This window comes from Lucilia cuprina, chromosome 3 (assembly GCF_022045245.1).
Source record: "Lucilia cuprina isolate Lc7/37 chromosome 3, ASM2204524v1, whole genome shotgun sequence".
Taxonomy (NCBI): Eukaryota; Metazoa; Arthropoda; class Insecta; order Diptera; family Calliphoridae; genus Lucilia; species Lucilia cuprina.
This window is the reverse complement of record NC_060951.1, coordinates 35,955,345-35,982,147: the sequence shown is the minus strand read 5'-3', so window position 1 is coordinate 35,982,147 and position 26,803 is coordinate 35,955,345. Positions and strand designations below refer to the sequence as shown.

General features: G+C 30.3%; 1 protein-coding gene across 1 annotated transcript; it reads right to left on the bottom strand.

The window, feature by feature from the left end:
- Window positions 1–8,706: 8,706 nt before the first annotated feature.
- LOC111676674 (peptide transporter family 1) lies at window positions 8,707–20,510 on the bottom strand. The gene is made up of 7 exons (XM_023437644.2): window positions 20,268–20,510; window positions 11,879–12,048; window positions 11,733–11,811; window positions 11,161–11,664; window positions 11,013–11,095; window positions 10,520–10,936; window positions 8,707–10,015 (listed from the first exon to the last, which is right to left on the bottom strand). The coding sequence occupies exons 1-7, from the start codon at window positions 20,281–20,283 to the stop codon at window positions 9,014–9,016; spliced, it is 2,271 nt and encodes a 756-aa protein (XP_023293412.2). The 5' UTR covers window positions 20,284–20,510; the 3' UTR covers window positions 8,707–9,013.
- Window positions 20,511–26,803: the final 6,293 nt, after the last annotated feature.

The window sequence follows — 26,803 nt, the reverse complement described above, 5'->3', positions numbered from 1 at the left end:
AAAACTGAAAAACACAATCATCAGTTAAAGTCCGCCTAAATTTGTTCCGAGTTTAATATAACAGCAAGTTAAGCCTAGTTTAACTGAGTAGTAAGAAACCCGCCCTTATTATCTTAGTTTAACTGAGTGTAATTGGCCAATTAAACTCAAGTTATAAGTGAGAAAACATAATTAACAAAAACAATAAAACAATAATTTCGGAAGAATAAAAATTTAATATTTTAAGTAAATTGCAATTTTCTGGTTTGTTTTATTTGTTTATTTATTGTTGTGTTAAATGTTTATTTAACATTTTTTCAAAATTTTTACGTTTTACAAAAGTATTTTTTGCAAAAACAGCTGTTTATTGTTTATGTTTTTGATACTATCAAAGTTAACTGAATTTATATGCAATAATGAAAAACACAATCATCGGTTAAAGTCCGCCTAAATTTGTTCCAAGTTTAATCTAACAGCAAGTTAAGCTTAGTTTAACTGAGTAGTAAGAAACCCGTCCTGAGTGTAGGTTATAAGTTATAAGTGAGAACACACAATCAACAAAAACAATAAAATAATTAATTCGCAGGAAGAAACACTTAATATATTAAGTGAATAGTAATTTTCTTCTTGTTTTAAATGGTTTTTTATATTTTTTTCTAAAATTTTACATTTTACTAAGGTGATATTTGCAAAAAACAGCTGTTCATTGTTTATGTTTTTGAGTGAAAAGTTGGCAATATTAACAAAGTTAACTGATTCTAAATATGTATATAACTAAGGGCGGGTTTCTTACTCCTCGGTTAAACTAGGCTTAACTTGCTGATAGAATAAACTCGGAACAAATTTAGGCTGACTTTAACCGATGATTGTATTTTTCAGTTTTAGATTTAAGCTCAGTTAATTTCGTTAGTATTGCCAAGTTTTCACTAAAAAACAATGAACAGCTGTTCTTTGCAAACAATACTTTTGTAAAATGGAAAATTTTGGAAAGATGTTAAATAAACATTTAAAACAGTAATAAATAAAAAAAAAAAAAAACAAATCAGAAAATTGCAATTTACTTAAAATATTATGTTTTTGTTCTTCCGAAATCATTGTTTTATTGTTTTTGTTAATTCACTTATAACTTGAGTTTAATTGGCCAATTACAATCATTTAAACTTTACTGATAACTGAAAAACACGAAACATATATTAAACCAGGTTTAACCAAAGAATGAAGATTATCTTTATCAGAAAAACTCGCCCTAAAAAAAACACAATCAACGGTTAAAGTCTGCCTAAATTTGTTTCTATTTTAATATAATCTGTTAGATTCTAACAGCCAGTTAAGCCTAGTTTAACAGAGTAGTAAGAAACCCGCCCTAAATATATACATATGTAAGTAAATAGAGTAATCCAAAGATTAGCCAATAGACTAGTTTAAAGTCTGGTCAATAGTCTTCTTCATAAACTTCTGTTAGTTTTTGCTGTACTATTTCATATACTGTCCATTGCCTACTTCATATATTAGTACATAGTCAATAGAGAAGTCCGTAGACTATTCAATAAACTATGAAATGTAAAAATCACTTCTAGATACGTCCATATCAATCATTTTGTCCATATAATTATTTACATAATAGTCCGTCTAATAGCCTAATTCATAGACTAGCACAAAGATTAGTTCATAGAGTATTTTGTCCAGTACAAAAATTAGTCCATATACTTCGTCAATGTACCGCAGCATAGATGAGTAAATAGACAAGTCTATAGACGTATCTATAGTCAATAGACTCAATATACAAAACCATAGACTAGTTAATAATCTTGTTCATTGTCCAAAGATTAGTTAATAGACTAGTTCATAGACTAGTCAATACACAGATTATGGTCTAATTCAAAGATTATTCAATAGACTAATCCATAGACTAGAATAGCCTAATTCATAGACCAGCACAGCTGTTGGAAGTCTTTTGTACGCATCACAAATAAGCAGACCAGACATTTCGTATGCAGTAGGAACCCTCTCTAAGTTTAACGCCAATCCAGGAAAAGCACATTGGGCTGCTGTCAAACGTGTCTTTAGGTATTTAAAGAACACAATAAATTTAAAACTTGAATTTTCAAAAGAAGCAAATGGTGAAATTACTGGATTCGCAGACGCAGACTGGGCAAATGATCAAGATAACCGTCGATCGACAACAGGCTTTGTCTTTCTATTTCAAGGATCCGCAATAACTTGGAATTCAAAAAGACAAGCTACTGTGGCACTCTCTACAACCGAGGCTGAATACATGGCATTATCTGCAGCATGTCAAGAAGTAAAGTGGCTAAAATCATTGTACTATGAAATATATAAGGAAAGCCCAAAACCTTGGAAGCTACGTTCAGACAACAATGGAGCTATAGCTAAGGGTGTGAAGTTAAATTCGTCTGCCAGATACGTCCCACAACACATTTGTCGAATACGTTCCACATACCATAAAATTCGTTTTCAAATTAAATTAATTGATTTTTTAATAAAACAAACGCCAAATAAAATGTTTTTGTGAAAACAAGTAAAAATATATTAAAATATATTCCGAAAATAAATATGTAAAATAAAAATTAATTTAAATAAGTGTATACTCATAAAAAATGGTGGTTAAATATAAAATTTTCAAATGAAAAAAATCGACACTTTGAAAAGACATGAATTGGGGTACCGGCATAGTGGGAGTAGCCCAGGACTAGTTCTTTCCAAAAACATATTGTTTATATGCTATTCCAGCTCTGTATAATTTTTACGATTTTTCAAAAAACACAAAATTTTGCCAAAAATTCTGAAATTTTCAAGTGGCTCCAACGGGTATTTAGAGAAGACATGAATCGGGGTAGCGAAGAACTGGAAGTAGCCCAGGACTAGTTCTTTCAAAAAACATATAGTTTATATGCAATTCCAGCTCTGGATAATTTTTACGAATTTTTGAAAAAACATAAAATTTTGCCAAAAAATCAGAAATTTTCAAGTGGCTCCAACGGGTATTTAGAGAAGACATGAATCGGGGTAGCAAAAAACTGGAAGTAGTCCAGGACTAGTTCTATCCAAAAACATATAGTTTATATGCAATTCCAGCTCTGGATAATTTTTACGATTTTTCAAAAAACACAAAATTTTGCCAAAAATTCTGAAATTTTCAAGTGGCTCCAACGGGTATTTAGAGAAGACATGAATCGGGGTAGCGAAAAACTGGAAGTAGCCCAGGACTAGTTCTTTTAAAAAACATATAGTTTATATGCAATTCCAGCTCTGGATAATTTTTACGATTTTTCAAAAAACACAAAATTTTGCCAAAAATTCTGAAATTTTCAAGTGACTCCAACGGGTATTTAGAGAAGACATGAATCGGGGTAGCGAAAAACTGGAAGTAGCCCAGGACTAGTTCTTTCCAAAAATATATAGTTTATATGCAATTCCAGCTCTGGAAAATTTTTACGAATTTTTGAAAAAACGTAAAATTTTGCCAAAAAATCAGAAATTTTCAAGTGGCTCCAACGGGTATTTAGAGAAGACATGAATCGGGGTAGCGAAAAACTGGAAGTAGCCCAGGACTAGTTCTTTCCAAAAACATATAGTTTATATGCAATTCCAGCTCTGGATAATTTTTACGAATTTTTGAAAAAACGTAAAATTTTGCCAAAAAAATAGAAATTTTCAAGTGGCTCCAACGGGTATTTAGAGAAGACATGAATCGGGGTAGCGAAAAACTGGAAGTAGCCCAGGACTAGTTTTATCCAAAAACATATAGTTTATATGCAATTCCAGCTCTGGATTATTTTTACGAATTTTTGAAAAAACATAAAATTTTGCAAAAAAAATTCAGAAAAATTTTGGAGAAGTTTAAACATTAAGTTTTACAAAAATTGGAGTAATTTAAATATGTGCATAGCTAAATTATTTTCTCGTGAAAGATTGAATTCCAGGCAGTAAAAAACTGTAAAAACTTCACTACATCTACGAATACAATAAATGTAATTTTAAAAACTATACAATAGTCATTTGGAGTGGGCTTGGATTTCCCAAATTTTCTCAACATTTTTGCTTTTTTCGGCTTTTTTAGATTTATTGTGAAATATTTAGTTTTTTAATACATTTTCTAATATTCACATTCACAGCATTTGTGAAACCTTTAAATTTTAAAAATGTTTTTATTTTTAGGAAATTGGACTGACTTTCTAGATAAAGGGTCTAAGAAAATTGAAAATCAAAGATTTCACTATTTTTTGATTTAGTTTAGGGTTTTTGAGATTCATTTTCCAATTGTCACAACAAATTCTAAAATATTACCTGTGAATGGTTATCGTGAAAGTTCAGTGCACTTTAACGTTCAAGTAGAGTCGAAGCGACTCCGTTTTAACTCTATTATTACCTGCAAAATTATATCCTTCAAGAATTTACATAAAATATATATAAAAAACGCGATCCTAACAACAAATTTACAAAAAGACTTTGTGTAAAATTTACACAATATTTTGCTACCTGTATCACTCTCATCATAAATTCTTAAAAATTATGAATTACTGTGGTATTTGTACCTATCCTGATATAAATTAATTCACAGTATTTGAAGTTAAACATAACCTTTTTGGTTTAATCAATTTAATTTTTTATTGTCGGTATATAAGCGATTATTAAAGTTTTTTTAAATTTTACTTTTTTCCACACCTTGGATCCGCTCCTGAAATAAAATGTACCTAGCATCAAAAAGCATCGCTCTATAAATATTTAATTCCTTCAAACTATAATTTTTTAATTGCATTCCCATATAAATCAAGCTCGCAATATTCAGATATTAATTGTTTTTTTATTTTACTAATTCGATATTTTTCAAAAACTATAGGCAACAAGTTAAAACATTACTGAAATGAAATTTCTTAAATTTTTTTAAAATAAATCTTATGCGCTAAATTTGAATAATTTTTACAATTATATGCAATTTTTTTCAAATATTACACATATAAACACTACAATTTTACAGATTTTTTTAAAATAATTAAGTGAAACCCTCTATAACTTCAGCTCCCCTCGATCAAAATGATTTACGCTAACGGATTCATCACGTATTAGTGTCAGTTTATATTCACACAAAATATTTTGAATATGCCATCAAATTTTTTTTTTGTATTTTTGTAACTCTAAAATTACAAATGTTTGCCAATTGCTCATATATGGCCTCATAATAGTTAAGAAAGCGAAAATCTTCTTCTAGGTAACTTCTAAGTCCTACGTATCGTTTGGCAAATAAAGTTGTCAAGATCGGTTGACAGATTAGCCCTTCTAAGTCCTACGTATCGTTTGGCAAATAAATTTATTTTAAAAAAAATTTAAGAAATTTCATTTCAGTAATGTTTTAACTTGTTGCCTATAGTTTTTGAAAAATATCGAATTAGTAAAATAAAAAAACAATTAATATCTGAATATTGCGAGCTTGATTATATGGGAATGCAATTAAAAAATTATAGTTTGAAGGAATTAAATATTTATAGAGCGATGCTTTTTGATGCTAGGTACATTTTATTTCAGGAGCGGATCCAAGGTGTGGAAAAAAGTAAAATTAAAAAAACTTTAATAATCGCTTATATACCGACAATAAAAAATTAAATTGATTAAACCAAAAAGGTTATGTTTAACTTCAAATACTGTGAATTAATTTATATCAGGATAGGTACAAATACCACAGTAATTCATAATTTTTAAGAATTTATGATGAGAGTGATACAGGTAGCAAAATATTGTGTAAATTTTACACAAAGTCTTTTTGTAAATTTGTTGTTAGGATCGCGTTTTTTATATATATTTTATGTAAATTCTTGAAGGATATAATTTTGCAGGTAATAATAGAGTTAAAACGGAGTCGCTTCGACTCTACTTGAACGTTAAAGTGCACTGAACTTTCACGATAACCATTCACAGGTAATATTTTAGAATTTGTTGTGACAATTGGAAAATGAATCTCAAAAACCCTAAACTAAATCAAAAATAGTGAAATCTTTGATTTTCAATTTTCTTAGACCCTTTATCTAGAAAGTCAGTCCAATTTCCTAAAAATAAAAACATTTTTAAAATTTAAAGGTTTCACAAATGCTGTGAATGTGAATATTAGAAAATGTATTAAAAAACTAAATATTTCACAATAAATCTAAAAAAGCCGAAAAAAGCAAAAATGTTGAGAAAATTTGGGAAATCCAAGCCCACTCCAAATGACTATTGTATAGTTTTTAAAATTACATTTATTGTATTCGTAGATGTAGTGAAGTTTTTACAGTTTTTTACTGCCTGGAATTCAATCTTTCACGAGAAAATAATTTAGCTATGCACATATTTAAATTACTCCAATTTTTGTAAAACTTAATGTTTAAAAAAAATTACCCAGAGCTGGAATTGCATTTAAGCTATATATTTTTGGAAAAGACAGGTCCTGGTTTACTTCCGCTCTGTTGGTATTCCGATTTATTTCTTCTCCAAATACTCGCTGCAGCCACTTGAAAATTTCAGAATTTTTGGCAAAATTTTGTGTTTTTTGAAAAATCGTAAAAATTATTCAGAGCTGGAATTGCATATAAACTATATGTTTTTGGAAAGAACTAGTCCTGGGCTACTTCCAGTTTTTCGCTACCCCGATTCATGTCTTCTCTAAATACCCGTTGGAGCCACTTGAAAATTTCAGAATTTTTGGCAAAATTTTGTGTTTTTTAAAAAATCGTAAAAATTATCCAGAGCTGGAATTGCATATAAACTATATGTTTTTGGAAAGAACTAGTCCTGGGCTACTTCCAGTTTTTCGCTACCCCGATTCATGTCTTCTCTAAATACCCGTTGGAGCCACTTGAAAATTTCTGATTTTTTGGCAAAATTTTGTGTTTTTTAAAAAATCGTAAAAATTATCCAGAGCTGGAATTGCATATAAACTATATGTTTTTGGATAGAACTAGTCCTGGGCTTCTTCCAGTTTTTCGCTACCCCGATTCATGTCTTCTCTAAATACCCGTTGGAGCCACTTGAAAATTTCAGAATTTTTGGCAAAATTTTGTGTTTTTTGAAAAATCGTAAAAATTTTCCAGAGCTGGAATTGCATATAAACTATATGTTTTTGGATAGAACTAGTCCTGGGCTACTTCCAGTTTTTCGCTACCCCGATTCATGTCTTCTCTAAATACCCGTTGGAGCCACTTGAAAATTTCAGAATTTTTGGCAAAATTTTGTGTTTTTTGAAAAATCGTAAAAATTATCCAGAGCTGGAATTGCATATAAACTATATGTTTTTGGATAGAACTAGTCCTGGGACTACTTCCAGTTTTTCGCTACCCCGATTCATGTCTTCTCTAAATACCCGTTGGAGCCACTTGAAAATTTCTGATTTTTTGGCAAAATTTTATGTTTTTTCAAAAATTCGTAAAAATTATCCAGAGCTGGAATTGCATATAAACTATATGTTTTTTGAAAGAACTAGTCCTGGGCTACTTCCAGTTTTTCGCTACCCCGATTCATGTCTTCTCTAAATACCCGTTGGAGCCACTTGAAAATTTCAGAATTTTTGGCAAAATTTTGTGTTTTTTGAAAAATCGTAAAAATTATACAGAGCTGGAATTGCATATAAACAATATGTTTTTGGAAAGAACTAGTCCTGGGCTACTCCCACTATGCCGGTACCCCAATTCATGTCTTCTCAAAGTGTCGATTTTTTTCATTTGAAAATTTTATATTTAACCACCATTTTTTATGAGTATACACTTATTTAAATTAATTTTTATTTTACATATTTATTTTCGGAATATATTTTAATATATTTTTACTTGTTTTCACAAAAACATTTTATTTGGCGTTTGTTTTATTAAAAAATCAATTAATTTAATTTGAAAACGAATTTTATGGTATGTGGAACGTATTCGGCAAATGTGTTGTGGGACGTATCTGGCAGACGAATTTAACTTCACACCCTTGCTATAGCTTTAGCTCATAACAATGTATACCACGCTCGTTCCAAACACATTGACATTCGTCATCACTTTGTTCGTGAATTGGTTCATAACAATATTATACAAATAAACCATGTTGGTACTGAAGATATGGTCGCAGACATCTTCACTAAAGCATTACCTGCTGGAAAGTTTAATGAATGCCGTCAACATCTTGGATTAAGAATCTTCAATTCTAGTGGGGGTGTTAGTGTGAAGACTTGAAGTTTATATTATTTGTTATACTAATCGAGTATTCAATGTTTTATAGTTGAAATGTATTTCAAATATCTTTTTTCACTTTTTCAATAAACCTTAATACATTAATTAGTCAATAAGTTAGACAATAAATTAGTCTATAAATTAGTCAATATGCTATCTAAAATAGAGACAATATACTAGTATACATACTATTTCATATCCCTGCTCATAGTCCATACATTAATTTGTAAATAAGTTTATAATCTAGTAGATCAATAGATTAAGCCACAGATTAGTTAATAAAGCTTTAATTAAGGATATAAAACCGATTTTTGGTTTTCCATATAAAAAATTCACTTTTGATAGAAAATATTTTGAAAAATATAAGTGATCGCAGGTTTTTATTTGTTTCATCGTTATGAATTTAAAATGATTTATAGTAATCATATGATTTTCCTTATTTTTTCAATTAGTGACTTATTTATTGCTATTAAATACAATTTTTACCTCCATATAGAAAAGAAAATACTGCCGATCAAAAACACTTACGTTTTGTAATTTTTCATTTAAAAATTATCGCAAAATTTTTCTTCAAAACACTTTACTTATCTAGAATCTCAATAAAATTCAACATAATTTTTTTAATACTATTTTTGTTTTAATTATTTTTTTTTCAAATTTACCATCCATCAAGGATATTAAAGAATAAATTTAAATTACATATACATATAAAAAACTTAACAGAAATTTTACTAATACCGCTCAATCTTAAGACTCTTGAAAATTAGAATCTTCAAAATTGTACTTAAGTACTAAATTATTCATAAAATGAAAAAATATGTCATTAGTATGCCTCCTTATTCATCAATTGTAGCAGCCTTATTATCTATACCCTCTAATTTTTTAAGATCTTGTTTAGAATCTACTTCATTGTCGTTAGTTAAGGGTGTGGTCTCTGAAGTGGCCATAGGATTGTTGGGCTTATAACGATAAGCCATGAACATAAACAGCAACATATCGACAAACATAAGACCAGCAAAGAGGAAGAACTCACTGGCCTGTGAATCGAATAGGTCCAACTCAGCTATAATAACCACAATAACATTACCAATGGCCACGGTCAATAACCAGCATGCTTGTAATACGGATTTCATGGCAAGAGGAGCTTGTGAATAGGAGAATTCCAAACCGGTAACCGAAAACATAACTTCACCTAAAGTCATGACCACATATTGAGGTATCAGCCAAAGAATATTCATAGAGTTGGGTTCGGTAATTTCAATAACTTTAAAATTATAAGATTGGGCATTAACTTCGTTGATGAGTATGGTATAAACACCACCAGTCTTCAAAGTGGTCTGAGTAACCTGAACATTATCCACAAAGATCTTATAATCACCACTAGTGAATTCTGTCAAATTATGTAAATAAGCAGGTTCCTCATGATCAATAGCATCTTTTTTGGCCATCTTCCAGACAATATTACGACCAGGTTGCACATTACTTAAAGTTCTACCCAAAGGACTGCCTCTGGAGGGTTTGTTAACGTAATCCTTAAACCAACTCAAAGGATGAGTGGTATTTTTCGAACTCAAGAATAGCGAATGAGCTTCATTGTCGACAATTGCATAGGTATCGGCAGGGAAACTAAAGCAACTGGGATCATTGCTGGTAAAACTATATTTAATGTCAAAACGTCCAGTGGTAACGGGAATATTTTTGTTTTCATAATAAGCATAGGCATTAAGATTGATCGTATCTAAACCGGGCAAGTTTGATTTGAAAGTGTAGGCACAATTTTCACCATTGAAAATACGTAGTTGAGCTGTATAGGGTGTGGGTAAGGTGGGATAGGTTTTCTAAATAGTTTAAGAAGATAGAGAGAGAAAGGGATCGAAATATAGATTATAGGAAATTGTTTATATAAATAAGGGATTTAGAGTAATATTTAGGTATAGAATGGAAAATGTTAATGAATATTGTAGATGAAAAGAAATGAGATTTATGAGATAGATGTAAGGATGGAAAAATCTGAAAATTTGATATTTTAGTCTGCAGAGAAGTAAATAGACAAGTTCATAGACTAGTCTATAGCGAAGTTTATAGACTAGACCATTTATGACTCTATGGTCTAGCCCACATACTCCATCACTATGTGTATTAATCCAAAAACTAGATAAGTTCACAAACTATTCTAGTATAGAACTCTTAAAGAAATAGTTTAGTCTTCGAAATGCAAATTGTAGGTGGAAGGATCATATGTTTATATGAGTTTACCCGGTTAAAAATTAATGAACGAAGTTTGGAATCTTTTCTAAAGTTAAATTACTTTAAAACTATAAACATTCGTAAACAACACTTACCTCCAAATTCAATTCAACAACACCAGAGATGATAAAGGCAACACCAGCCAAAATACCACCTAAAGTCAATTTTTGCAAAGGACGACGAATACCAATCAAACTCAAGGCCGGATAGAAAGCAACATCATACAAAGGAATAAACACCAAAATCAATAGAGGATTCAAAACTTGTAATTGATCGGGTTTAATATCCCAAGAGCCCATATCACCATCCATACGAGTAGCTTGGAAAGTCCAACGAGAACCTTGTTGATCGAACAAAGCCCAGAAAATAGGCAAAGGCAAGTATAAAACCAAGACACGCATTAGAACCTTAACATCTTCAATCAATTGTCTGTCGTATTTCTTATCGGCATAGTCCAACCAATGTTCACGGGGATTAGTTTTCTTTTCATGCCATCTAGTTGAAATAGCGTTCTGAAAATGACAACAAAATTAAATAAATTAAATGATCTTGGTCTTGGTCTTGCAAAAATCGTATATCATTACTTACACCAATAGTTTTGCTGACCAGCACAACCATATTGCCTGCTGGAGGTTTACTCTTGTACAAAGGTTTACCCAACACAAAAACAACTGAAATATTATTTTGGTTAAAAGAAAATCCTATAAAAAATCCCTCTTCTAAGCAATAACCTTACCAATAGACACTGCCATCAATACAGCTGGAACACCAAAGGCCAATGAATAACATTCCTTTTGTCCGAAACAATGAACATCCTCACGTAAAATGGGTGTAACCGTTGTCGAAATCAATGAACCAGCATTGATAGAGAAATAGAACAACGAAAAGAATGTAGTCATTTGTTTGATCTGTTCGGGCAACTTAAATTGATCACCACCAAAGGCCGAAACACACGGTTTTATACCACCCGAACCCAGCGCTATCAGCGACAGGCCAATCATGGTAAATGTAATAGCCGGCAAATTCAAAGGCGGTATAGCACCCAAAGTAATCAAAACGGAACCACAAACATAGACCAACGACAGATACAGAATTGTTTTAAATTTACCCAACCAACTGTCCGAAATAATGGCACCGAAAATACACAAGAAATACACAAACATAGTAAAGATATGGAAAATAACGGTGGCGGTATCATCACTATAATGTAATTGACGACTCAGATATAAAACCAGAATAGCTGTAAATCAAAAATTAGTTTTTAAAATTAGAAAAGAGGTTTTTGTGTAAAGCTCAAAAAAGACTTACTTCTCATGCCATAATAATTGAAACGTTCACAAAATTCATTACTGATAATAAAGAAAACTGATTTGGGATAAGGTAATTTCTGTAAACGATTAGAAAATCATATTAATAATGAATTAGAAAGTTTTTGTTAATTAAATTCCCTTTACCTTAACTTGTCCTTCAGCTTCGGATACATTTTGGGGTTCAACTGTTTTTAGGGATTTATCGGTAGCCATATCATCATCAATTTTTGCACTCAGTATAACTGGAGGAGTACTTTCAGCAACTGTCTCAGTTGCTGTAGTCTCTGGAGTTGTACCATTTTCAGACGTATGTCCTAAAATTAAAGAGAAAAATAAGATTTAAGTATTTATGTTTATTTTCTTAGTTAGAGAGAATTTTACTCTCTCTCTCTCAGAATGATCTTATTGATCATAGAATAGACGGGTAGCTTTCTAGAATATTTTCTATAGAAATTGAGAGAAATTTCTACAAAAATGGATATGAGTTTTCACAAATATTATCGACTAAAGAAGGAGATAAAACCTTTTCGAAAATTTTGAAGAATATCTGTGAAAACGGAGACAAATTTTCTTTTGTATATTATCTATCAAAATGGAGAGATCTATTCCCTTATGAAGAAAGAGTAGATTTTTTGAACATATTCTTATGGATAAGGCCAGAGAATATTCTTTAAAAAGAGAAGAATATATTTTTTGAAATTTTGGAGGAAATTCTACAAAAATGCAGAAAAGTTTTACAAATGTTTTTTTACTAAAGAGGCAGGAAATCCTTTCTCAAAAATTTAGAAGAATATCTATGAAAATAGAGACTAATTTTTCGGAATTTTCTCTTAAAAAAAAAATAATAACCCAGAGGTTTTTGTGAATATTATCTATTAAAATTGAGAGAAATCTTTTCTTGAAAAGAGAGATAGTTTTTTTTTTAATTTTCTTTAAAGAGGAGAACGATTTTCACAAAATTTTCCTATAAAAAGGAAGATAAGGGAGTTTTCTAGACTATTATCTACTTAAGAAGAAGGCGAGAGAATAATCTTAAAAAAGAAAAGAATATTATTTTAAATTAAAAAAAGGGAAAATTGTTCAAAAAGGGAGAAAAGTTTTGTACTAAAGAAAAAATGTGTTCTACTAAATCTTCAAAAAGAGAAGAATATTATTTTAAATTTAAAAAAGAGAAAATTGTACAAAAAGGGAGAAAAGTTTTGTACTAAAGAGAAAATGTGTTCTACTAAAGAGGGAGGAAAATTTTTTTGAAAATAAAGAATAAATTTCAGGAAAGTTTCTTTTAAAAGAATAATAACCAAGAGTTTGTGTCGATTATTATCAATAAAAATGGAGAGAAGTCTTCTCTTGAAAACCGAGAAGGGTTTTTTTTAACAATTTTCACAAAATTTTCCTATAAAAACTGAATTTTCGGGAAAGTTTCTTTTAAAAGAATAATAACCAAGAGTTTGTGTCGATTATTATCAATAAAAATGGAGAGAAAATTGTACAAAAAGGGAGAAAAGTTTTGTACTAAAGAGAAAACGTGTTCTACTAAAGAGGGAGGAAAACTTTTTCGAAAATAGAGAATCATTTTCAGGAAATTTTCTTTTAAAATAATAATAACCGAGAATTTGTGTCGATTATTATCAATAAAAATGGAGATTATTTTAAATTAAAAAAAAAAGTAAATTGTGTACTAAAGAGAAAATGTGTCCTACTAAAGAGGGAGGAAAACTTTTTCGAAAATAAAGAATAACTTTCAGGAAAGTTTCTTTTAAAAGAATAATAACCAAGAGTTTGTGTCGATTATTATCAATAAAAATGGAGAGAAGTCTTCTCTTGAAAACCGATAAGGGTTTTTTTTTTAACAATTTTCACAAAATTTTCCTATAAAAACTGAATTTTCTGTAATATTTTCTATTTAGTAATGAGGCAATAGAAGAGAAAGAGATACAAAGTTTTTACAAACTGTTAACAGAGATAAGAAGTACCTCCTAAACGAGAGTCACTTTGTCTAGAATATTTCCCATTGAAAGAGAGATAAGTTTTCTAGAAAATTTCATCCAAAAAGAAAAACAAAATTTTTAAAAAATTTTTCTCTTTTAAGAAAGAGACAAATATTCTCGAAACTAATTTTTTATAAAATTTCTTCGAATAAAAAGCCAAATTTTTAATAAAATTTCTTCTAAAAAAGAGACATAATTTCTAAAAAACATCCTCTAAAAATTTCTCTAAGAAGAGAAAATAACTTTCTCAAATATATTTACGAAAATTTTTTCTCTTTACGATATTTCCCCAAAATTGTTCTATGAAGAGAGAAGATAGTTCTAGAGCAGTGAAACGCAATGAGCGTTCTTGTATTCGTCCTTTCACATATTCATATCCTTACACATGTATAAAAAACGAACAAAACTAGTCAGATATCAAATTTTTGACCTCTGCCTTGTCCTGTTCTAGAGCCTACATCGGCAGAGAGTAAACAATAAGTTCTCTACATGTGTAAGAAAGAATACATGCGAATGAAATTAAGAGTACAAGAAAGCTCTTAACAAAGCTCTTTGCCGATCAGGATTCCAGAGCAATGATTTTAATTGCTGAAACTTTTGTTAGCGAATTTAAAATAAAATTGATTGAATTACTAGTTCAAATGATGTTTCCAAACATTCACATCTATTTCAAAATTAACCTCGTTTGATGGCAATATTTTAATGTATTATTTATTAGAAATTTATTCAATTCTAAGAAATTAGCGTCTATAGTTTTATCTAGTAACACACAATTTTTACTAAGTAAACACAATTTTTATTAATTTACAGCGAAAAAGAAGTCAAAAGCTAAAAATATAAAACATTGATAAAATCTATTATAAAGTGCAATATCATTTATTTATTCTATAAAAAGATCTAATCTTTTATTAATAATAAAATTCAATATTAATATATCTTTTTTTTGCGTTTTAAAAAAGCTAAAATATATAAACAAAAAAGAAAAAACGAAAAATAATAAATAATGAATAATAATAGGATAAGTGTATGATAATCATTCGTATCCGCGCAATATCAAAGATTATCAGTTGAAATTGGCAGTGGACTGCGTAATAAATTTTAGTTATAGTTCAATGAGTCTATTTGACAAATAAATTAGTGAAAACATGTGTCAAATGACAATCGCAATAAGTTCTTGTAAATGCTTGTTTATTTATCACCGATAAACCATTTTGGATTGCTTTGTCATTTTATCATCTTTATTTTTAAACCAGGACATCGGAACAATAAATATGTCAACAATTGTAGCAATATTTTTTTATTATTAGTTATTATTGTTTTTGTTGTTGATAACATTTCATTAATTGTGCAATATAGTTTTTTTCAGTTTTTATACAGTAGAATTGCGAAATGTAAAAGACATTTGGTGTTTTAGTTAAACATTTTAATAAAAAATTTAGATGAAAAATAATAGGACATCTATTAAAAGCTTAAATATAAAAACGTTTAATGGAACTAGCCACTTGATTGTAACTCTGTAATGTGGGTAGGGATATAATCTGTTGTCAGACTATCTTTTTGTAATTCTTAAGTATAGACTAGACTACAGATTAGACTATAGACTAGACTATAGACTGAACTAAAGACAAGACTATAGACAAGACTATAGACAAGACTATAGACAAGATTATAGACTAGGCTATAGAATAGACTATAGACAGGATTATATACTAGACTATAGACTAGACTATAGACTAGACTATGGACTAGACTATAGACTAGACTATATAGGCTAGACTATTGACTAGACTATAAAAAAGACTGTAGACTAGACTATAGACTGGACTACAGACTAAACTACAGACTAGACTATAAACTAGATTATAGACTAGACTATACCCTAGACTATAGAGTAGACTACAGACTAGAGTATGGAATAGACTATTGACTAGACTATAGACTAGACTATTGACTAGATTAAAGACTAGACTATAGACTGGACTATGAACTAGACTATAGACTAGACTATAGGCTGGACTATAGACTAGACTATAGACTAGACTATAGACTAGACTATAGACTGGACTATATACTAGACTATAGACTAGTCTACAGTCTTTTTATAGTCTAGTCTATAGTCTAGTTTTAAGGCCTGTCTGTATTCTAGCTTATAGACTAGTCCATAGAATAGCATAGAGTAGACTACAGACTAGACTATAGACGAGACTATAATCTGGACTATAGACTAGGCTATAGTCTAGACTATAGGCTAGACTACAGACTAGACTATAGACTAGACTATAGTCTAGACTAGAGACTAGACTATAGACTAGACTAGAATATTTTACTAGATACGACTAGACTATAGACTAGACTATAGAGTATACAACAGATTAGACTATAGTCTAGACTATAGACCAGACTATAGACTAGTCTACAGTCTAGTTTATAGTCTATTTTATAGTCTAGTATACAGTCTAGGTTTAAGTCCTGTCTATATTTTAGCTTATAGACTAGTCCATAGAATAGCATAGGGTAGACTACAGACTAGATTATGTACTAGGCTATAGACTTAACTATAGTCTTGACTATAAAAGAGACTATAGACAAGACTAGACTATATACTAGACTATGGACTAGACTATGGGCTATACTATGGACTTGACTATGCACTAGACTGTAGACTATACTTTATACTACACTATAGACAAGATTTTTTAATTCCCTATAAATATCGCCCAACTTAAAATATATTCTACTGTTTATTATTATTGACATTGTATAATTGTAAAATATACATCTATTGTATCAAGTAATTGATTAATATTGACACGCGTAATAATTAATTGATTTAACGATAACAACCATTGATAAATCAACAATAGCGTGTCATAAATTCTACAATAGAAGAAAGTTTTACATAAAACGCTTGGATATTAATAGAATGTCTGAAGAATGTTTATAGAAAAAGGAAATAGTTTGGTTGTAACAACTTAATCAGTAAAAAAATAAATTTGTATTAATCAAAGGATTTAGTTGTAGCAATTAATATATTGCCTGACAAAAGATGTGATTAAAACATTTTAAAAGCTAATAAGCTGCTGAAACTACATCATTTCTTAAATAGTAAATTTATTTGTCTCAAATAAGCAAAGACATGTCATTGTAAGGAAAAATTTTGTACTTTTGCAAAGTCATTGAAGTCATTGAATGATTAAATGTAAATAAATAAATTTATCTAACAGTTAGTTATAAAAAAAATATATTTTGTTTATTTTAACGTGGGAATTTGTAATTGTTTACTCTTTTGTCTGAGTATAATTTTATTTTTTTTTTAATATTTAAAAAATGTCACTTTGACAAAACAGTAACTGAACTAAATACATTTTTAAATATTTTTCGTTACGTTTTTATCTCGACATTATTAAACGTTTCTGTGACTATTGTTGGTTTTACTGTGCACCACCGTTTAGTTAGTGATTACGCAGATTGTGACTTTATCTTGACGAGCGAACGAAACGACAAGCGTGCGATAAAAACCTTTAACACCTTTCAACTATAACAAAAACCAGAAAAAGAAGAAAAAAAACTAATGATTGTGTATGGCTTATCACCGGTGATAAAACTAAATACCGATTAGTTTTTTTTATTTTTTGACATGAATGAGTCTGTAATCATTTTGTATTGAAGCGTATTTTAAGTGGAATTTATAGCTTTTTTTGTTAGAAAAAAATTTAGATTAAATTTAGCAATTTCTTTTCGTTTAAACTTATCAATCTAGTGTTGATTGCTGTTAAGGATTGTGTTAGAATTATCGATTTTCTTTCAATCGTTTGAAGAAAAAAAATTTATGATTTTTTAATTCAAGGTCTTTGGTTTTATTTATACATACATATATTTGTATTAAAGGTAGATATTTAGAGGCGTTTTTTGGGTTATTTCCATCATAAATAGTGTCGCGTACCTACGTCATTCAATAGTATCTTAGAAAGTTGCAAAATTATTTGAGTTGTTATAAATAAATTTTTGTTGTAGATTATATTTTTTAAAATGAAATTTGAAACCGGAAACTATGTACCATAACCCATGGCATATTACTAAATTGGTGCAAACGTGAAAAAGAGGGAATTCGTTAAATGTTTTAAATGATTGTAAATAAATTCAAAAGGAAATTTTTTACTTTAGATTTAGTGAGTGCTTGGCAAGTCTCAATTAACTTTCTCCTTAAAATATGGTTGCTTTATACAAAGTTCTAGAATTGGCAGCGGTTTCCTAAGTTTGTAGTCATAGGACCAGTTATTTGTACTGTAAGGCGGATATACTCAATGCCGAACTATGTCTGTGGCCTCCGGTAGGTTAGTGGTTAGTGTTCTAGTCTGGTAGACCGAAGGTGGTGGGTTCGATTCCCACCTGAGACACTGGTTAAGAAGCGCATAAGAGGTCCCATAGAGGCCTAGGTGTATTTCTTCGGATTTGATGTATATACATCCTCCTTTCAAACTAACTAACTAACTAACTAACTAACTAACTAACTAACTAACTAACTAACTATGTCTGTACACAGATGAAAGAAAGATTGTATCATATTGCTTTTCTGTCCGTTTTTTCCCTGTATCTGTCATCTCGAACATTCCTTCTTGCAGAAAATATGTTTATACATCCGTAATAATGGTTCCAATATTGAATTATATTTTACAATTTGTAGGACCGTTTAATGCTGAAACCACAACCAGTTTCGTTATAAACTAGTCATGAGTCTATTTTGGTATTCAAAAGGATTCGGATTTTAATATTGACAATTCTTAAAGATAATAAATGCCAATTGAGTATTATCCTGAATACTCCATTCAATAATACTTGTTCTTAAGTTCAAAGAATTCTAAAAAGGAAGTAACACAAATACAATTGAAATATGATAATTTCATTTGCAACTAGAACCAATCAGGAGTTTAATATTTTTCAAGTATTATTTGTCTCTTTCAATTCTATTATCTCTTTAGAAAAACCTCAAAAGGTAAAGATCTGTAAGATCGGATGAGTCAACTTTAACTTTGAATAAGTAGTACACTATAGAACAACAGATATTTATGTTTATAGAGATCTATTAATAAATGATGCCTACAAGAAATCTTTTTTAAATATTTTCTCATCAGTTTAGCTAGAAAACTATTCCATTAAAATTAGTTTGATAACTAACAATAGTTCCCTGGACCAACTCTAGTTGGTCAAGTTTATCAAATGTTTCTACAATACACAGGACTGAGCAACAGACCAGCAAAAATTCAACGAACTACTTCCAAAAGAATAACATTTTTCACCACTTCGAAAGTAGCACTAAATGATCGTGTTTACCTTTTGTAGAAGTGGAGTTTATTGACTTCCAAAGAAGCGAAAACAATCCAATTTTGTTAAAAATTTAACGTATATTTTGTGTACTTAATTAAACCCATTTTATTTTGGAGTTTATTAATAAATGCAGTTGATTTGGAGTTTATTAATAACTTCCAACAAAACAACAGCAACATTTTTTCCTAAGAATGACTTCAGATGTAGTGAATTTGAAATCAAATAAAAAAACATCTCTCCTATGACAAGCCTGTGTTAAAATCATCACTTCCTCAGTTCTTGTTCAGTACTTCCATGGAGTAAACTACTTCACTTCTTTTTCCCTTCTTTGGAAGTTCTTTTTTTGCTGAGAGCTTATGAAACTCTATTAGATTTTGAGATTCCCTCTAAGAAATATTAAAGGTCTCAAAGTTAATTTCTAATTTAGCAGCGTTATTTTAGCGGTTACTATGTCGCCCATTTACAATTCTCAAGAACCTTGTTTTGAAAGTTCTTCCTGCAATATGTTCCATAAAACGGAGAGCAATATAGGATCTTAGCGGTCTGGATGCATTTTATGTCTTATATTATACACATCAATCTAATCGAAAATAATTTCCAATCAATAAGATTTTATTAAAACTTATTTTAAAAAATTTATCCTAGAATGTAGAATACGAACCCCTAAGGTTCCTCAGACTAAAAATATTTTTTTTAAAATGTTCGTTCTAAGTGACCTTTAAATTTTAGATTGTGTTATAAAAAGAAAGAGCTTATTACCTTACGATCGCTTTCAAATTTTGTATTAAAGACATTATAATAGTTTAATGATCTGATAACTTTTAATGTGTTAATCAACAGTCTGGTTATTCCAGACTGATTACTAAAATAAACTCTGATTTGTTTTACTAAAACGGATGTTTATTCCTAATCACTATTCTTAATATGACACCTTTAATTTACTTCCTATAACTTCTTTTTCACAATCGGTTTTGAACTTCTCATAACTTTTTTTTTTTGCGAAAACAAAAATTCTCATAAATTATTTGTTGTTATTTATATCTTCACATCAAAACAATTCTAATAATTATATTTTCCCTTCACATTTAGATAAAATCTTAAAATGTTAATTAAAAACAAAATGTTTTTTCTTTTTTGTTTCTGTGCAAACAACTATGTATTTGCAAATACTTGGTAATAAAATATAAATTTAAAAATAAATTTATTTAAAAAATTAATACCGTTTTCTTCTGCCATTTTAGTTGTGATTTATTTAAATATTTTTTTTAACACTTTTTTTTTTGTTTGTTATAAAAATTTTCAAAAATCCTTTAATCCTCTATAACACAGAAGGGTATAAAGGATATATAAGTTCTTTTTCGTTTCTTTTTTCTTTAACACTGTTTTTTTATTTACTTTAATTTGAAATAGAAATTCTATATAATTTTCACTAAGTTTAAAAGTGAACGCGTCTATATCAGTTAACGGCGTTCAGCAGACTGATTGTTTCTCCGAACAAATAAACCATATTTTCCTGATCATAACCGGCATTATGCCAGGCAACCTAATCTATTTACATTACACACAACTCTACAATAACAAAAACTATTGTTAGTAGGATCATAAAAAAAAATTATACTTAATACTTAATATTTGAAATTATTATGAATGTATTTAGTATATCTACTACTACATATATACATACGTACATATTTATATCACAAGTACCTTATAAGCAATAACAACAAAATTCACAACTATAACTGAGAATCATGAATTTGAAGTACTACTCGGGATGCGATAACAAACAGAATGGGTTATCAGACTTTTAAGAATTTATGATGGACAAAAACAAAAAAAAAATTGTTAACAAAAATTGTTATTAAAAAACGTAAACGACAAAATATTGGAAAACCGTTATTTAGTACTTGTTTGGCAAAAAAAAAAAAAAAAAATTATATGAAATAAAACAAATTGATAAAATACATTTTGTTTCTTTTAAAATGATTAAAACCCGTCTAAACAATGTGATTTGTTACACGTTTCTTTATTATTATTTTTTTTTTTTTTGATAAAAAATAGATTTTGTTAAAAGGAATTAAAATAAGTAAAAGAAATTAAATTACTTCTTGTAAATTACATTATTATTATTGTTATTAACAGGTCAAGGATTTCTATGTAAATGCATAATTTCAGTCAGTAACTCAAAATAACTTTTAACTAGTTTTCTTTTCGAATTCGAAAAAATTTGCTAAAAAATTTGTTGTTGCATATTTTCTTATAAATGCATAAATTGCATAAATTGCATATTTTGCTTTATATTGCATATATTTTGCATATTTCCAATATTTTTATACCCACCATCAAAAAAGATCAGGGGTATATTGATTTTGTCATTTCGTTTGTAATACATCGAAATATTGGTCATAGACCTGCAAAAGTATATAAATTCTAAGTCCTTATTAAATTATAAGACGATCTAGCCATGTCTGTCCGTCCGTCCGTCTGTCTGTCTGTTGAAAGCACAATAAAGTCCGAATGGAAAGTGCTAGAGGGTTGAAATTTCACATAAATATTTCTTATAGGCAAGGTTTGTTTGGTATTGAGAATGGGCAATATCGGTCCACGTTTGCGGATAGCCCCATACAAGTGGCCGCTCGAAAAGCTGCTTAAACAGTCATAACTTGATTAATTCGACATAAGTAAGTTTCTTATGATCCAAAATCACTATTTTATGAGGATCGGTTCATGATTGACCCTATCCCTCATATAAGGTCTCTTTCAGAAAATGACTGCAACGCTCATTAATGGCTTAAAATTACGTAGCAATGAAATTCCACACATATAATTTTAATACGAACCAAATTCTGTCTACCAAATTTTATGAGGATCGACCCATTAAGGTCCCTTCAGAAAATCACTTTAACGCCTATATATGAAATTCGACATAAATAAGTTTCATTCGAGTCAAACGAGGTATATAAGATTTGGCATAGCCGAATATAACACTCTTACTTGTTATAGCATATTTTTAAAACTACAATATTGCGGAATGTATTTTGAGTTTGTACTGCTAATTGTTACGTCCAAAAAAATATTAGTCCTCAAACTATCGGTTCTATATCAATTTCTGAGTCTGTCCATCTGTGTTGAGTCTCCCCCCGGGGGCATTTTACCTTGGTGAGACCTCCGCCTTGGTGTTATTGCAATCCTGGGGTATAAAGAGGTGGCCAATATCTCCAGTCTGGCCGGGACTGATAAATTGGTTACAGTCTACTGCTTGGCTTAGTCCTTGCATATATTGACAGAGGTCAGACCAGAGCACCACATAATCTGGTACTACGAGTGTACAGTTGCCCGCAGGACTATGTCTTGGCTGGTCAGTTGGTTGAGGTTTCTTCGGGAAACCCAAATTTACGAGAGAGTTAGTTGTGGTTAAAAGACTGATGCATGATGAAGTCAATATTTCGAGATAAGTTCGGTTCTGTTGCCGAAAACAACAGATACCCCACAGAGGAGTAACTGTGGAACTAAGCGTTGGAAATGTGTTGGTATTAATTGTATATGGTACGGGATAAATGTGGGGTGCGGCCGGCCTCACCCAGCCGCCTACCAATAATAAATGTGTCGTATGTTTTTCTTTTATGAATGTGTCGTATGAATGAGATGTGTGCTGAGTTGAATTATGATGGATGAAAGGCATCATATACATATGATACCATTGAATTTTCCTTCCTTGTCCAGATATGTTCAGAGTTTACGCTGTTCATATCAGAATTACCACAGTGTGTCCCTGTGAGTAAGAAAAATGTTTACGGCTTATTGATGGATCGTACTTCGGTCTTCTGAAGAACAAAGGGGCGATGGTAGACGGTTCTCAAGTCTACCCAGTGGATGAATCTGTACATTTGTGTGTCCATATAAAAAGATAACTTGATGAAAGTTTGTTCTACATCTCTCTCATATCCATAATTCACTTAAAAACATTACCAAACGATAAAATTCGAAAGAAATATAATTTACACAAAAATACATTCATTCACCAAATTTTATTAGAATTGCTATCAAGCTTTTCACTTTCAGAAATTAAATATATACTATTTAAAGTGGTTTCTTAGTCTTTATATTTGTCATTCTCGAGGTCGTGGTTCCGTAAAAGTGATATTATAGTACATAAAGCAGTCAGTAAAAACCTGTAAATTTGTTGTCAAAACTTATCTATTAATATTGTGCCTTCACAAGGAAATATTTTTTGGTGCATATTTTTAGTGCATATTTTCCCATTTTATAGTGCATATTATAAGCGCAAATTTTTATTTATTTTTTAGTGCATGAAAATCCTTGCCCTGGTTATTAATTTGTAACGTAAACAATTGAAACAAAAGAGTTGTTTTGATAGGAAGAGAACATGACATAGTTTTATTAGGGTCTGGAATATATGACTAATCCGTATTTTTATATTACTTATGAAATTCCTTTTTCTATTTGTATATACTACACTAATTAAGTGTGATTTAACTATCCTCGTCCGTCCGTCTGTTTGTCTGTCCGTCCATGTAAACCTTGTAATCAAACTATAGATTGCAATTTTCGAGATCATTTGAGAAACGTTTCTTTCGATCCAAGGACGAAACTTTCTGTTTAAATCTGTTTATTATTTCAATTAGCCCCCATACAAACGTACTTCCTAAACAATGCTTTTGATTCCATAATTATGTTTAATGTTTAAGTATTTCTAGAAAAATTATTAAGCCCCGTTAAGTCCACCTCCGGTTATCGTTTAACCGAAAGTTATTCTGCCGATTAAAATATTTTTTTGTATGAGAACTGTCAATTTAACTTTAAGATGAAAAATAGCCAGACATTGTGATAATGGGGGTAAGACTTTGTTTTATATAAGTCTAAACTATGCTGCCGATATCGTAAAGATAGAACCTCATTTATTTATAACAAACTTCCAACTCTATCTATTCTTTTGCGGATGATAGCAGTAGAGATTGGGACAATGTGGCGCAATATGAATAAATCGCTTAATCACGACTTGATTAAAATCACTGATTGGGTGTTAAAAGAGTCGATTGTAACTCCCGTAGAATCAGCGTTGTGCGATGTCCGCTGAACTAAACACATTTTTCAAGTATCGAAAGAAGCCATCTGACCGCGTACAAGAGAGGGGGAAGGTACTTATGGGTGACACTACGGTATCCAACTCTATTGATTCACTGGAATACCGTCACAACGTGGAGTGTATTTCACTCTTCCATCGATATTCTATCGATTGAAATGTGTTCCTTTGAAATTAGGGAACTTGTTCCCAATACCCGTATATTCTTTCGTAACACACGTCTTTTTTCAAGAACACGCCCATTTGTGGTAGATTGGCCAGTGGATCGCACAACACATTATAGGGAAAACTCATTTTTCAGCCGCATTGTTCGTATGTGGAATAAACATCCTGCAAAGGTATTTCCTGCCACTTTCGATATAAGAAGATTTAAATCAAATGTCCACAAACACTACTCCCTTTTCCTTCTTCCCACAACCTATTTTCCTAGTTCCAACACAGTGCTTCGCATAAGTATGGGTCATCACCTGAGTGCTGGTCCAATTTAAAACAAGTAGGAAAGTATAGTCGGGCGGTCGGCCATGCCCTAATACCCTAATACCCTACACCATTAGTATATTTTTAAAATTTTTACTTTTTAATTTTTTTTTATAAAGAAACTTTTACGTTGAATATTACCATAATTCCAAAATATTTAAGCAATTTATTGATAAAAAAAAACTAAAATTTCTAAATGAGGCTTTATATAGGTCAAATATGGGGCGATCCTCGGTAAATTTGGGAAAAGGATTTTTTTGAAGGGGGGTTTGTATGGGGTCTAGGGTCAAATAAGGGCCGATCCTTACGAAAATCTGCAGTGTCATTTATACCTATATAAAACTTATTTGTGCCAATTTTTAGAGAGATAGCAGAATATTTGACGTAATTATGTCATAAAAAGTTCAAATCGGGAGGTACGGTTGTATGGGGGCTAGGTGAAATAATGGACCGATTTCAACCATTTTCAATAGGCTTCGTCCCTGTGCCAAAAAACATGCTTGGTCCAAATTTCATCAAATTATATTGAAAATTGCGGCCTGTACCTTGCGCACAAGGTTTACATGGACAGCCAGCCGGACGGACATGTCTTAATCGACTCAAAAAATGATTCTGAATCGATCGGTATACTTAAAGGTGGGTATTGGACTAATATTTTTGTATATTACAAACATCAGCACAAACGTATAATACCCTCCCCACTATAGTGGTGTAGGGTATAAAAATATATATACCAATCAGTTTAGAATCACTTTCTGAGTCAATTTAGCTGTCTGTCTGTCTGTCTGTGTGTCCATGTAAACCTTGGGCACACCAAACAGATCGCAATTTTCTATATAATTTGATGAAATCTAGCACAAACAAATCGGTCCATTACCGTACCCCCGAAAAGGGCCTTTGGGCTCATAATTACGTTTAACATACAGACTGGTGTACTGTTTGTCAAATAATTGACCAAATATTTCGGCATTAAGGTCAAAAATATTTAAATGAGGGCTGAAATAAAAATATGGGCGAGAGAATCTCATATGGACTCTTAAAATAATGAAATGGCGGGTAGTACCACAAAGATCATATCGTGCAATAACTGGGGAGCAAGGACAAAGCTAAATAAAACTTAACATAAGGATTCATACAGTTAAGGTCTGAATCACTTTCTCTGCCATTGGCAGGCGTTCAACGAAGAAGAATTAGATCCAAATATCTTAAGAGTGATTTTATTTCGGATGTTACATCCCTAACGAGCACAGATTGGAAAATTCATAGGACTTACTATCAAATGTTATTCCGGATATAATATCCCTAACGAGCAAAATTCTAAGGATTTACCATCAAACAATTTCTAAGAAATCCTCTACTGAGTTTATGCAAACTAATTTTATTATTAAATGATTTCCTTTTAAAATTTAACTTGTCATCACCAATATCGTACAGTAAATTATTTAAGCTTCTCTGACCAAAAACCCTATAATATTACCATTTCCACGAAATTACCCACTTATGACTGATAAGAGAAAATGAATTTTCGAAATTTTGTGAATTAATTTAATATTGAAATATTTATGGTATTATTTAAATATATTTTTATTAGGCAATTAAGGAGAGTGCTATTGCTTTTATAAGATTCTTTAAGAAATAAAACTAAAAATACAACAGAGGTGTGGTAGCAATTATTGTAAATATTCTATAGCAAGCATAAGTGTGATTAAGATTTTTTAGTTATATAGTTCAACTATATTGGAGGAGATTTCGACAAATTTATTGTTGTGCATATTATTCTTTTATATAAATTCTATGAACTAGATGAAAAGGAGCTGGCCACTAAATACCAGCTCCCGATGTCGATGTGGCCTCATTAAAATGCATTATAGTTCATTTATGTTTTTTTTATTTTGGCAATTAACTATTTAAAAATATGAACTTAATTACTTTCATTTTGCAAGTGTGCCGTTTGCAACCAGACATTGGTAATTAAGATAAAATAAAACAAAAAGGTATACTGCTCTAACGATGGTAGAATACCCTACTAAGTTCAGTTCAAGTAAATTCTAGTTCAGATCTTGTTTCGTTCTAGTTCAGTTCTAGTTCAGTCCTAGTTCAGTTCTAGTTCAGTTCTAGTTCAGTTCTAGTTCAGTTCTAGTTCAGTTCTATTTCAGTTCTAGTTCAGTTCTAGTT

Bases quoted from the DNA above. Each gene is read 5' to 3' on its own strand.
- LOC111676674 (XM_023437644.2), bottom strand. The intron at 10,937-11,012 runs GTAAGTAATGAT...TGTCATTTTCAG, and splicing joins TGGTCAGCAAAACTATTGGT to AACGCTATTTCAACTAGATG. The intron at 10,016-10,519 runs GTAAGTGTTGTT...TAAACTATTTAG, and splicing joins TTGTTGAATTGAATTTGGAG to AAAACCTATCCCACCTTACC.